General features: G+C 52.7%; 2 protein-coding genes across 2 annotated transcripts in view; one reads left to right on the forward strand and one right to left on the reverse strand.

The window, feature by feature from the left end:
* The first annotated feature begins 714 nt into the window (after positions 1-714).
* Positions 715-4,775, forward strand: SCO2 (synthesis of cytochrome C oxidase 2). Its single transcript, XM_087968996.1, has 2 exons — positions 715-822; positions 3,667-4,775. The coding sequence occupies exon 2, from the start codon at positions 3,678-3,680 to the stop codon at positions 4,578-4,580; it is 903 nt and encodes a 300-aa protein (XP_087825122.1). The 5' UTR covers positions 715-822; positions 3,667-3,677; the 3' UTR covers positions 4,581-4,775.
* A 3,012-nt stretch (positions 4,776-7,787) lies between these two features.
* Positions 7,788-13,601, reverse strand: part of NCAPH2 (non-SMC condensin II complex subunit H2) — a 34,207-nt gene continuing 28,393 nt past the window's right edge. Inside the window, 4 exon segments of the mRNA XM_087968987.1 lie at positions 7,788-8,133; positions 9,497-9,646; positions 13,170-13,271; positions 13,509-13,564. Coding sequence (XP_087825113.1) covers positions 7,993-8,133; positions 9,497-9,646; positions 13,170-13,271; positions 13,509-13,564 — 449 coding nt within the window. The 3' untranslated portion in view covers positions 7,788-7,992.

Here is a 13,601-nt window from a genome sequence, read left to right on the forward strand (position 1 = left end):
TTATTCTGTTCTATTCTCTCCTGTTCTATTCCATTCTCTTTATTCTGTTCTTTATTCTATTCTATTCTATTATTTTTTTCTATTCTTTATTCTATCCTATCTTACCCTGTCGTATATTTTCTTTTCTTTTCTATTCCCATTTTTCTATTCTATTCTATTCCGTTCCGTTCCATTCCAAAAGCTGCTCCTGGACTCTATCTATCTATCTATCTATCTATCTATCTATCTATCTATCTATCTATCTATCTATCTATCTATCTATCTATCTATCTATCTATCTATCTATCTATCTATCTATCTATCTATCTATCTATCTATCTATCTATCCTACCTCTCTTCCTGTATCTATCTATTCCAGGGGTCTTCAAACTTGACAGCTTTTAAGCCTTGTGGACTTCAACTCCCAGAATTCCTCCTCCAGTCACGTTAGCTCAGAAATTCTGGGAGTTGAAGTCCACAAGGCTTAAAAGGTGCCAAGGTTGAAGACCCTTGCTCTAGGGGCAATGCTGATCCTGAATTTGAGGAGTGGGCGGGGGTTTTCCTTTGGGGGACCCCACCGCTCCCCAAAGCCCTGGCTCCGAGGAAGGCGTGAGGGGTGAGAGAGAGAGACCGCCCCCCAGCCGCCCCTATGCACAAGGGGGAGCGCGAGCTCTTTAAGCCGATCCACAAAGCCGCGTCCGCGCATCGCCTGGCTTGCGCGCCCCCTGCCGGCCTCTTTGCAAGGCGCTGAAAAAAGAGCAGGAGGAGGGGCAGACGGGGCGCATGCGCAGGAGGAACGATTCTGCCCGGGCTCCCGGCATCTCAGAGCTGCGAGACACGGAAGTGAGTAGGGAGGGGGAAACACGTGTCTGGAGCAAATGGAGGGGGACAGGCGGGGAGCGCATCTTTGGAATCCTGCGCTGCAATAAGTCATGCCTCGCGTGCAAGCGGGCCGGGGAGGATGGGACAGGGAGTGCCAGGCTGGGCGGGGGTGGGGGAGGGGAGGGAGTCCACTGGTCCCTGAGCATGCAAACAACCGGGGTGGCTGGGTGCGCAAGGGGGTCTCAGGATCGGGGCAAGGAAGCGGCGCTGGGGCTCCTCCTCTCCCTTCCAGGAAGGGGTCCAAGCCGCAGGAGCTCCAGCCTGGGGATCCCCTTCATGTGGGGGTTGGGGGCTTCAGGGCGGGGTTGATCCCGGGACCCCCTTTCCCCCAAGATCTCCGGGATCGGGGTCCGCGTGGCCCAGCAGCTCCTCAGGGTTGCAACGGACCGCGGGTTCGGCCGGAACGACCCTCAAGGAGGGCAGATTTGGGGCTCCCCACCCGGGAACCCCAACGCTGGCAGGCAACGCTGAATAGCATCCCCCTAAAAGCAAGCGGGGTTCCCCCTCCGGAGCCCCCAAGTCGGGGCTGCTGCTCCTTTGCCCCTCCCAAGTTGAGCAAAGTCCTGCCAAAGTTTGGCACCCCATTCCTCAACCTCGGCTGCTTGAAAGGGGGGGGGGGAAACGACTTCAACTCCCAGATTTCCCCTTCAGGGCCCACCCTTCCCCCCCCCGGGGGAATTCTGGGAGTTGAAGTCCACCCGTCTTCAAGCAGCCGAGATTGAGGAACCCCAAAGTTTCCCCCTTGTATTCATTCAATCAATCAAAATAAATCAGAACAGAGCTGGAAGGGACCTTGGAGGTCATCTAGTCCAGCCCCTGTTCAGGCAGGATGACCCTGGGACCATTTCAATCTATCAATCAAATCACTCAATCAGAACAGCTGGGAGGGACCTTGGAGGTCATCTAGTCCAGCCCCCTGCCCAAGCAGGAGACCCTGGGACCATTTCAATCAATCAATCAATCAAATCACTCAATCAGAACAGCTGGGAGGGACCTTGGAGGTCATCTAGCCCAGCCCCCTGCCGGAGCAGGAGACCCCTATATCATTTCAGACAAGTGGCTGTCCAGTCTCTTCTTGAAAACCTCCAGTGATGAAGCACCCACAACTTCCGGTGGCAAGCAGTTCCCCTGGTTAATCGTCCTCACTGTGAGGAAGTTTCTCCGGAGTTCCAGCTTGCATGGCGAACGAAGGAAAAGCAGCTGTTTCCGTGATAGGGAAATGCAAACTGAGCCAGCTGTGTTGCAGCAGCTGCCAAAAAAAACCCACACAGTTCTAGGCTGTATAAGCAGAGCGATAGGATCGAGATCAGGTGTAGTGTTACTCCCACTTTACAAGGCCTTGGGAAGGCCACCTTTTGAACATTTGCATCCAGTTTTGGTTATCACGATGCAAAAAAAAAAAAGATGTTGGGACTCTGGAAAGGGTGCAGAGAAGAGCAACAAAGAGGATTTTAGAGGACCGGAGGCTAAAACACATGAAAAACGGTTGCAGGAATTGGGGAGGTCTAGTTTGATGAAAAGAAGGACTAGGGGTGATACAATAGCGGTGTAACCAAAATCTGAGGGGCTGCCCCAAAGAAGAAGGAGTCAAGCTTTCCTCCAAAGCCCCTGAAGGCAGGAGAAAGAAGCAACGGGTGGAAACTTCACCAAGGAGAGAAGCAGCTTAGAACTAAGGAGGAATTTCCTGGCCGTGAGAAGAATTAACCAGTGGAACTGCTTGCCACTAGAAGTGGGTGCTCCAACACTGGAAGATTTTTAAAAGATGTTGGATAACCATTTGTCTGAAGGTGGTGTAGGCTTTCCTGCCTAGGCAGGGGGTTGGACTAGAACAGCGGTCGCCAACTGGTGGGCCGCGAAGAAAATTTTGGTGGGCCGCAGAGAAATCTTACCCCCCCAAAGCAATTAATCCAGGCTGTGCAGAAACACAAGGCTGCGCCGCCCACATGGCCCGCGGAACCCTCCTCCCACTCACTCCTTACCCGCAAAATTGCCTGCTAAATTGCTATTTTTCCTTTTTCCGACCATTGTCTGTTCTGCTGCGCCGGGAGATTTAGATTAGCTCGGAAGCAGGAAATGGTTGGATTTCTTGCTTTCTAGCTAGTCTTTAGATCTTCGGCTCTGCTTTTAAGCACAGCCGAACCTCCCTTAGGACTGAAGGTTCTATTATTCAGTGCAGACTCACCGCAAGTAAATTTTATGTGACAGGCTGAGCTAGCCGATGGCAGATAGATAAATCTCTGAATGATTCTGTGAGCAGGTCAACCTGCCTGCCTGCTTTGCCTGATTTTGGGTAATATTTGCATACATGGTGTGTTGTGAGTTAATTTTGTGAGAGTGCTTGCTAGCAAATTTTATGAGTTTGCTTGCAAGCTCATTTTATGTGACAGACTGAGCTAGCCGATGGCAGATAGATAGATTTCTGAATGAATCTGTGATTCTGTGAGCAACTCAATCTGCCTGCCTGCTTTGCCTGATTTTGGGTAAAAGTTGCTCTTTTTTTAAATAAAACATTCAATATTTATATAAATATAATATTTACATACAAGCCATCCCAGCCAGTCACATGACCACCAAGCCACACCCACAAATTAGGCCACGCCCACAGAACCGGTTAGTGGTCCCCGGGATTTAAAATTATGATGAGTTTGGTGGTCCCTGAGGTCCAAAAGGTTGGTGACCCCTGGACTAGATGACCTCCAAGGTACCTTCCAACTCTGTTATTCTGTTCTGTTCTATTCTATTAAAAAGTGAATCCTCCAGTAAATTTCCTTTTTGGCGCTGATTCCTGCATTTTTGTCTTTCCAGCTCTTTGAGGGATGTTTCAGTGCCGGGCCAGGCTGAGGCCTTGGCGGCTGGGAGCCTGCTCCACCCTCCGGGGGAGGAGCCTGGCCAGCAGTCCCCGCCCACCACCACCCTGTCTAAGTCATCTGGCTTCTTCTGGCCGCCACCTGGCCTGGCGGTCTTCTCCGTTCTGGAGGGTGGGCGATTTCCGCCTCTTGGTTCCTGCCACCCAGCCTGCTTTGACCCTCTGGAGACCCTCCTCCCAAGACCGCTCGTGGGGCCCTCGACCGGAGCCCCATTATCCTCTGAGGACCCGCCTGCTGGTCTTCTCCCTCGTGACCCTCCAGCTGGTGCTGGCATGGCTGTATTTCCGGTCGGAGAAGGAGAAGCAGGACAAGCAGAAACGCATCGAGGAGTTGAGGAAAGTGGCCATCGGGCAAGTCAACTTCCAGCTGGTGGACCACACCGGGCGTCCTTGTTCCAAGGAGGACCTGAAAGGCAGCTGGATCCTCCTCTACTTCGGCTTTACTCACTGCCCGGATATCTGTCCGGAAGAGCTGGAGAAGATGAGCCGGGTGGTGAACATGCTGGACGCCGACCCCAAACTGCCCCGTCTCCAGCCCATCTTCATCACCGTGGACCCTGAGCGTGATACAGTGGAGGCCGTGGCCAAATACGTGAAGGAGTTCCATCCACGGCTGCGGGGGCTGACTGGCACCCCGGAACAGGTGAAGGAGGCTGGACGGTCCTACCGCGTCTACTACAGCACTGGCCCCAAAGATGAGGACAACGATTATCTGGTGGACCACACGGTCATCCTCTACTTGCTCGCTCCGGATGGGCTCTTCTTGGATTACTACAACCGCTACAAGACGGACGTGAAGATTGCGGAGAACATACGGGGACACATGACCACTTACAAGAGCCTCCTTGCCTGAGCCGGGGATTATGGGGTTGCGGGGGGTTGGGGAGAGAACCGGGGGATGGGAGGGGTTTCATTTGGGAGGCTCCAGGCCTTGTGAAAAGACAGGCTGTGGGTTGTGCGCGTGTGTGTGTGTTTTTGCAGACTTGCGTGCTGTTTTGGATGGCGGGTTGGGCGGGGATTGTCGCGGTAACAATCACGCTTGGAAACAGAGTTTCGTATCGTCTGTGTATTCGACTGGCGTTTCGCTTTTTTAAAAAAATGTGCATCCAGGTGGTGTTTGTAGAACACAGCTACTCCTTGACTTAATGACCACAATGGAGCCCAACGTTTCAATTGCTAAGGGGGACTTCTTGTTCACTGACCCTTTGTGATGACCCAAAGGGGCGTAGCAAAACGCAACACAGTCAAATAAGCAATAAGGGTCCCTTTAATACCTCCAACTTTGCCCCCAAGGTCCAGGTTACCTTTGGCTGGAAAAAAAACGCTCCCAGGAACAGCCTTTGGCTGTAGAAAATTCAGTCCAAAACAAGGGACACACAAACTGTAACTTAAAATCCAAACAAACCAAGCTGAAGTAATTAACTTGACAGGGCAGGAGCAGGAATTTCAGACTTGAAAGCACAGCAAAACTCAACATGTTTGGGAAGATGCCAGGAACTCAGATCTAAGTCTCCACGATAGCAGATAACTCATGATTTGGTCCCAGAAACGTGCCGTGCGCAGCTTCCCTTTTTATACACTGTGTTCCCAGCTGCAGCTAATGAAGGGAATCAGGGCCCTTTCCTCCCCCGTAAGCCATGCAACCCACGTTGCTCCCTTCTCTGTTCCTCCCTGCATGCCCTAGGATGAAGAGGGGGCGACCCTGGGTCTTCCTCTGCACTCCCTCTCCCTTGTTCTACCTCTTCCCTGCTCTCTCCAGCCGGACTTTGCCCTTCTCCAGTTTCCTCCACAGCCAATGGAGCCCCACTCCTACTCCCCGTCAGCTGCTTGGCCTCCCCCTCCGAGTCAGATTCTGGCAGGCATGACACCCTTGCCTGATTCTATGACCTTTCTTGTCACAGTTAAGTGAACCGCTGCCATTCTTTTAGCCGCACGTTTGTGAAGTGAATCCAGCTTCCCCCGTTGACTTTGCCGGTCAGAAGGTCGCAAAATGGGGTCGCGTGACCAACACCCACCCACCTCTGGGACACTGCGACCATCGTACCTATGAGACGGTTGCCAAGCACCTGAATTTTGAGCACACAGGGATCATGCAACAGTCCGTAAGTGTGAGAAACGATCGCCAGTCACTTTTCTTTCAGTGGTGGTGTAACTTTGGTCACTAAATGGACTATTGTAAGCACAGGCAGTCTTTGAATTACGACCGACTGAAAAAGGGGACTCGGGACCTGGGCTCGAGGGTCTGGTGGTTGGCCCCCTCCCTCCCCCTGGGGTCACGTGACTGAATTTTGGGCAACACGGCTATCCCAGGACTTGTGTTTTACAACGGTTTTTGCTGAAAACTTACTGTTCCCGTAGTGAACCATTGGGTTCACTTGAGGCCTGCTGCAAAACTGGTCATAAAATCAGGGAGGCCAAATGACCGACCCGTTTTATGACCCGGAGCCCCAGTCGTATGTCAAGTAGCTTTTCCCCCTTCTGTTCCATCATACCAGGAGCTGCCTGATATGGCTTAGATTCACACAACATCCCTTCTTATTCCCTCCCTTTCTTATTTTTCCGTGGTTTCTTTTTCCTTGCTATTTTATACTTTGACGAACTAACAAGAAGTTAAATCACAAAAAGGAACCAAAAAAAATGGAGACGAGGAGGAAGGATGATCAGGTTGCGCAGAGCTCTCCAAACTTGGCAACTTTAAGACTTGTGGACTTCAACTCCCAGAATTCTCCAGCCAGCAGCCCCTGAGGTTGCGCATTCTAGCTGGGGAATTCTGGGAGTTGAAAGTCCAGACCACTTTTTAAAAAGTTACTTAAAAGTCGAGAAACCACCGTTGAACCGTTTATCCAAGATGCCACAGGGCCGTGTTTCATTTCGGCAGCCACCTCCCTCCCCCTCCGAAGTAGCCAAGCAAAAGGGTTTCCTGGCCAAGGAACATGGAAATTGTAGTGCAGGCTCCTGGAAGAGCAGCTGACTCCTACCGAGTGGCAAAGCATTGCAAGGGGCAAATGTCTGTCCCCACCCCACCCCTCTGAAGGCCTCGTCCGGGTCTTGGTCGAAGGGGTGGGGGCTGGCTGAGGAATTCTGGGAGTTGAAGTCCACAAAAGCATGCCTGGTTTGGAGCGTTGAGGCCGGCCAGCGGAGCTGGGGGCAGAGTCGGACAGTAGTGAGGTTGGGGAGGAGCATGGGCCAGTCCTGGAGTTTGGGGGAGGCTCTGTGTCGGAGGCAGAGATGGGGACCAGGGCCGTCGGACAGTTATCAGCTGCCTTCGGAGTTGGAGATCAGTGGGGCAGAAGAACAGCTGGAGCCTGTTCCCAGTGCGCATGCACAGAGCTGCCAGAAGTGAACAATTACAAACCAAGGGTCGATGTGGGAGTAAAGCCACAGGTGGGCGGTGAATGCCCTCCCCATAGAGATTAAAAGAGGAGCGAAAGGGGAGGGGGCTTTTGCAGGAAACAGCTTGCTTGTTCGGCCATGGGTTTGTTCCAGCCTTGTGGATCTTGGCCTGTAAACCAGTAGTGGGCTTCAAAGCAGTTTACCACCAGTTTGGCGGGCGCGCTTTGCACACTTTGCACTCCTGCACACTCCTTGTAGCTTCAACAGCTGACACGTAGCAATCTGCTGTGCTGCGCAAAGCTGTGCTTCAATAGCAGGGAATGGAGGTCAGTATGGCAGTCCCAGCGGGCGGGCGGGCCCAACAGCAGAGCATTGGAGACTCAGAGCAAGCCAGTTCTCTGCCAGCTGATCTTCGGCGCTCCTGGTACGCCAGAACCAAGAGAACCACTGCTGCAAACCCAGCCTTCCCTGCCAACAGTGAGCGTGGAACGGTTTACCGGCAGCGTTCCCAGGATTGATAACCGTCTTGAGATCATCAATCCGCCTTCGGCGAGAATGTGGGCCAAGCTGCTGCCCGAGTGTGAATGAACGGATTCCCATTATTCCCAGTAAAGAAAGAGGCTTTTGCTGGGACTCAGAATTGACTGGGTGCTTTGGGGGGAGGCCTAGGACGGAACAGGGAGATTAAAAGGCGTGGGGGTTCAAAAAGGAACACGTACGGCACCTTCTACAAAGCCCCTTTTATTGGGGGAAAGCACAGGTAGGTATAGAAAGGACCTGCTGATGAAATACTTGGTTGTTGTGTGTGTAGTGCAGGAGAAGCTACACAAATTTCATACATTTACATACATTCAAATATACACACACACACACACACATATATATATATGGACATATGTACACAAATACAGACACGGCGCAGAGGCGAGACGTCACTGCTTGCTGAGTGAGGGAGCCGTGTATGTCTGGAAGCGCTGGTGGGCCCTTTCCTGGGTCAAGAGGCGCAGCGCCATGGTGTCGACGGCCTCTTCCAGGCCTGGCTGTTGGGAGATTTCCACGGTGTAGTCGTTGGCCTGGAGGAACACACAACATCTCAGGGGTGAAAGGATCCTCTGTGTGTGTGTGTGTGGGGGTGTCCTCAGTGTACTCTCTCAGGTCGTGTGTGTGTGTTTCCTTGTAGATGTTTCATGACCCAACTAGGTTACATCAACTGAGCTAGAAACATTCACTTTTGTTGATAGGATCCAATTTTGCGCAGGAAGTTCTAGAGCCCCAGAATTGGGGCAACCTTAGAGATCAACTAGGCTCACCTCCCCCACCCCACCCCCCAACTGCCTGGGGAGAATCTCCTGAAGCTGTGTTACTTAGCTTTGGACACTCAGGGGAGGTGGGCTTTTAAGTCCCACAATTCCCCAGCCAGCCAGCTGCCCAGATTGAAAAACGCGGCCCCTAGAGGAGGGGGGTCTCCAAACATGGCCACTGTAAGACCTGTGGACTTCAACTCCCAGAATTCCTCAGCCAGCTTCTGGGAGTTGAAGTCCACAAGTCTTAAAAAGTTGCCAGGTTCGGAGACCGCGCCCCCAAAAGCATCAGCAACAGAAGTTCAACTGGGCGCAAAGACTTTCCACGTAGGATAGGCCTCCCCTCTATGGGGCAAGCGTGTCCCACTGGCTGCCGATATGCGCCAGCTATGAAGTTCTTTACATGTTCTGACCCGGGGCGTGGCACAAAGGCAACACAGAGAATAAGTCTGGGTCCCTTTATTAGCTCCAACTTTGCCCCCAATGTTCCGGTTGTCTTCCAGTCTGGAGAAAAACTCTCCCCCAAACCTGCAACAGCCTTTAGCTGCAGATATTCCAGTCCTAACGTTGTAAACTGAAAAGTTTAAAGTATAAATCCAACGAGACAAGATAAGGTAATAAATCCGGCAGGGCAAGATAAGGAGTTCCAGAAGTGAAGTAGCACGGCAGTAAATCAAACCACTTGGGTGAACTCAGCGTTTGTTCCCGACAAATGCCCCTTCCAACTGCCTCTCCTTTAAACTCCCTCCCCAGGTGTGCCTTGTGAAGGGAATCAGGGCCCTTTCCTCCCCCATAAGCCATTCAACCCATGTTGCTCCCTTCTCTGTTCCTCCCTGCCTGCCCTAGGATGAAGAAGGGGTGGGCCTGGGTCTTCCTCAGAACTCCCTCTCCCTTGTTCTCCCCCTCCCCTGCTCTGCCCAGCCGGGCTTTGCCCTTCCCCCGTTTCCTCCACAGCCAATGGAGTCATTCCCCCGCCCGACATCTGTTCATCTTCCTCCTTGGAGTCTCCTCGTCGGATTCAGACTCCGACAGGGGCATGACATTGCACTTTTAGCCTGCTGGTCCTGGTCTTTCCCTGTGAGGGGCAGCGGCCTGGCCCAGCCTCCTGCCTCCCAGCCCCTCTATACATCCTCACCAGTTGCAGGGAGGCCAACATGGCCTGGCAGACCTCGAAGGCCGGCTGCCCTGCCAGCAGGCTGGCAAAGGAGTGCCACTCGCCCACGCGGCTGAAGCGGGACACCAGCTGGTCTCCGTAGCTGTGGATGTCGAAGGCGGCACGTGCTTCCTGTGCAGGGAGAAGGATGGGGATGCTGGAGGTCATATAGCCCTAGCACGTCAGGACTTCTATGCCGCTTATATAGCGCTTCACAGCCCTCTCTAAGCGGCTTTACAGTCGGCCTCTCGCCTTCCCCCAATAATGGGGTTCCTTGTTGAACTGACGTCAGAAGGATGGAAGGCTGAGTCAGTTAGAATGGAAGAATTAAACTCCTGGCAGTGGGCCTGCAATACGGCATTCTAACCACTGCACCACAACCCTTCCTCCCTCCCTCAGCATTTAGCAATAGGATTTATATACCACTTCATAGAACTTTGTAGCCCTTTCTAAGCGGTGTACAGAGTCGGCCTCTTGCCCCCAACAATCTAGGCCCTTGTTTTACTGACCTCGGAAGGATGGAAGGCCAACCTTGAGCCAGTCAGGATCGAACTGCTGGCAGTGGGTAGAGTCAGCCTGCAACGCTGCTTTCCCACCACTACGCCACCATAGTCTTCCTTCCTCTTTTCTCTTCCTTCCTTCCTTCCCTTCCTTCCTTCCTTCCTTCCTTCCTTCCTTCCTTCGCACTTAGCAATAGCACCTAGACTTATATACCGCTTCACAGTGCTCTCTAAGAGGTTTACAAAGTCAGCCTATTTCCCCACTGGGTCCTCATTTTACCGACCTGGGAAGGACGGAAGACTGAGTCAACCTTGAGCCAGTCAGGATCGAACTGCTGGCAGTGGGCAGAGTCAGCCTGCAATGCTGCTTTCCCACCACTGCGCCACCAGTCTTCCTTCCTTCCTTCCTCTTTTCTCCTCCCTCCCTTCTTCGCTCCCTTCCTTCTTTAGCACTTAGCAATACCACTTAGACTTAGATACCACTTCATGGGGCTTTACATCGTTCTAACCGTAGCGCCACCACAATTCTTCCTTCCTTCCTTCCTTCCTTCCCGTCCTTCCTTCCTTCCTTCTTTCCTTTCCTTCCTTCCTTCCTTCCTTCCTCCCTCCCCTTCCTTCCTTCCTTCCCGTCCTTCCTTCCTTCCCATCCTCCTCCTTAGACTTAGATACCACTTCATGGGGCTTTACATCGTTCTAACCGCAGCGCCACCACAATTCTTCCTTCCTTCCCGTCCTTCCTTCCTTCCTTCCTTCCCGTCCTTCCTTCCCATCCTCCCTCCTTAGACTTAGATACCACTTCATGGGGCTTTACATCGTTCTAACCGCAGCGCCACCACAATTCTTCCTTCCTTCCTTCCTTCCTTCCTTCCTTCCTTCCTTCCTTCCTTCCTTCCTTTCCTTTCCTTTCCTTTCCTTTCCTTTCCTTTCCTTTCCTTTCCTTTCCTTCCTTCCTCCCTCCCTCCCTCCCTCCCTCCTCCCTCCCTCCCTCCCTCCCTTCCTTCCTTCCTTCCTTCCTTCCTTCCCGTCCTTCCTTCCTTCCCATCCTCCCTCCTTAGACTTAGATACCACTTCATGGGGCTTTACATCGTTCTAACCACAGCGCCACCACAATTCTTCCTTCCTTCCTTCCCTCCTTCCTTCCTTCCCGTCCTTCCTTCCCATCCTCCCTCCTTAGACTTAGATACCACTTCATGGGGCTTTACATCGTTCTAACCACAGCGCCACCACAATTCTTCCTTCCTTCCTTCCCATCCTTCCCCTCCTTCCTTCCTTCCCGTCCTTCCTTCCCATCCTCCCTCCTTAGACTTAGATACCACTTCATGGGGCTTTACATCGTTCTAACCGCAGCGCCACCACAATTCTTCCTTCCTTCCTTCCCATCCTTCCCTCCTTCCTTCCTTCCCGTCTTTCCTTCCCATCCTCCCTCCTTAGACTTAGATACCACTTCATGGGGCTTTACATCGTTCTAACCACAGCGCCACCACAATTCTTCCTTCCTTCCTTCCCATCCTTCCCTCCTTCCTTCCTTCCCGTCCTTCCTTCCCATCCTCCCTCCTTAGACTTAGATACCACTTCATGGGGCTTTACATCGTTCTAACCACAGCGCCACCACAATTCTTCCTTCCTTCCTTCCCATCCTTCCCTCCTTCCTTCCTTCCCGTCCTTCCTTCCCATCCTCCCTCCTTAGACTTAGATACCACTTCATGGGGCTTTACATCGTTCTAACCGCAGCGCCACCACAATTCTTCCTTCCTTCCTTCCTTCCTTCCTTCCTTCCTTCCTTCCTTCCTCCTCCCTCCCTCCCTCCCCTTCCTTCCTTCCCATCCTCCCTCCTTAGACTTAGATACCACTTCATGGGGCTTTACATCGTTCTAACCACAGCGCCACCACAATTCTTCCTTCCTTCCTTCCCATCCTTCCCTCCTTCCTTCCTTCCCGTCCTTCCTTCCCATCCTCCCTCCTTAGACTTAGATACCACTTCATGGGGCTTTACATCGTTCTAACCGCAGCGCCACCACAATTCTTCCTTCCCTCCTTCCTTCCTTCCCGTCCTTCCTTCCCATCCTCCCTCCTTAGACTTAGATACCACTTCATGGGGCTTTACATCGTTCTAACCACAGCGCCACCACAATTCTTCCTTCCTTCCTTCCCATCCTTCCCTCCTTCCTTCCTTCCCGTCCTTCCTTCCCATCCTCCCTCCTTAGACTTAGATACCACTTCATGGGGCTTTACATCGTTCTAACCGCAGCGCCACCACAATTCTTCCTTCCTTCCTTCCCATCCTTCCCTCCTTCCTTCCTTCCCGTCTTTCCTTCCCATCCTCCCTCCTTAGACTTAGATACCACTTCATGGGGCTTTACATCGTTCTAACCACAGCGCCACCACAATTCTTCCTTCCTTCCTTCCCATCCTTCCCTCCTTCCTTCCTTCCGTCCTTCCTTCCCATCCTCCCTCCTTAGACTTAGATACCACTTCATGGGGCTTTACATCGTTCTAACCACAGCGCCACCACAATTCTTCCTTCCTTCCTTCCTTCCTTCCTTCCTTCCTTCCTTCCTTCCTTCCTTCCTTCCTTTCCTTTCCTTTCCTTTCCTTCCTCCCTCCCTCCCTCCCTCCCTCCCTTCCTTCCTTCCTTCCTTCCCTCCTTCCCATCCTCCCTCCTTAGACTTAGATACCACTTCATGGGGCTTTACATCGTTCTAACCACAGCGCCACCACAATTCTTCCTTCCTTCCTTCCCATCCTTCCTCCTTCCTTCCTTCCCCGTCCTTCCTTCCCATCCTCCCTCCTTAGACTTAGATACCACTTCATGGGGCTTTACATCGTTCTAACCGCAGCGCCACCACAATTCTTCCTTCCTTCCTTCCCATCCTTCCCTCCTTCCTTCCTTCCCGTCCTTCCTTCCCATCCTCCCTCCTTAGACTTAGATACCACTTCATGGGGCTTTACATTGTTCTAACCGCAGCGCCACCACAATTCTTCCTTCCTTCCTTCTTTCCTTCCTTCCTTCCTTCCTTCCTTCCCATCCTTCCCTCCTTCCTTCCTTCCCGTCTTTCCTTCCCATCCTCCCTCCTTAGACTTAAGATACCACTTCATGGGGCTTTACATCGTTCTAACCGCAGTGCCACCAGGGCGCTCTCTCCCCCTGACCTCACCTGTTCCTCCAGCTGCGGTCCCATCATCTCCTCCCAGTCGCGCACCCGCCGGGACAGCACCGTCTCTCGGGCGTACTTCTGGGAGTAGGCCATGAAGAGCTCCTGGAAGCAGCAGGGAGAAAGAGAGCGTCTCTTCCGGGGAAGGGAAGGGAGCAGCCCGCCTGGCCAAGGGACGCTTGGAGAGCCTTGTGGGAAAAGGAAGAGGAGGAGGGGGGCGGGGGCAGCCCTCCCTCGGGGAGAACGGTGTTCCACAAAGAAGCACATCCCCCCCCCCCCCAGGAGGTGGTTACATTCATTGTCTAATTTGTTTTTCCTCTGTGGGGGGGGGAGGGTACCTACCACGTTCTTGCTGACCAGCTCCTCGTAGCTCAGGGAAGAGGGGATTTCCCCAGGATCTGAAAGCAAATGGAGAAATCGAGGGGGTCCCTTCCA

This window comes from Notechis scutatus, chromosome 6, assembly GCF_049901735.1.
Source record: "Notechis scutatus isolate UNSWTSFEM ecotype Mainland chromosome 6, rNotScu1.2, whole genome shotgun sequence".
In the NCBI taxonomy this organism is placed as follows: domain Eukaryota; kingdom Metazoa; phylum Chordata; class Lepidosauria; order Squamata; family Elapidae; genus Notechis; species Notechis scutatus.

Bases quoted from the DNA above. Each gene is read 5' to 3' on its own strand.
- SCO2 (XM_087968996.1), top strand. From the start codon at position 3,678: ATGTTTCAGTGCCGGGCCAGGCTGAGGCCTTGGCGGCTGGGAGCCTGC.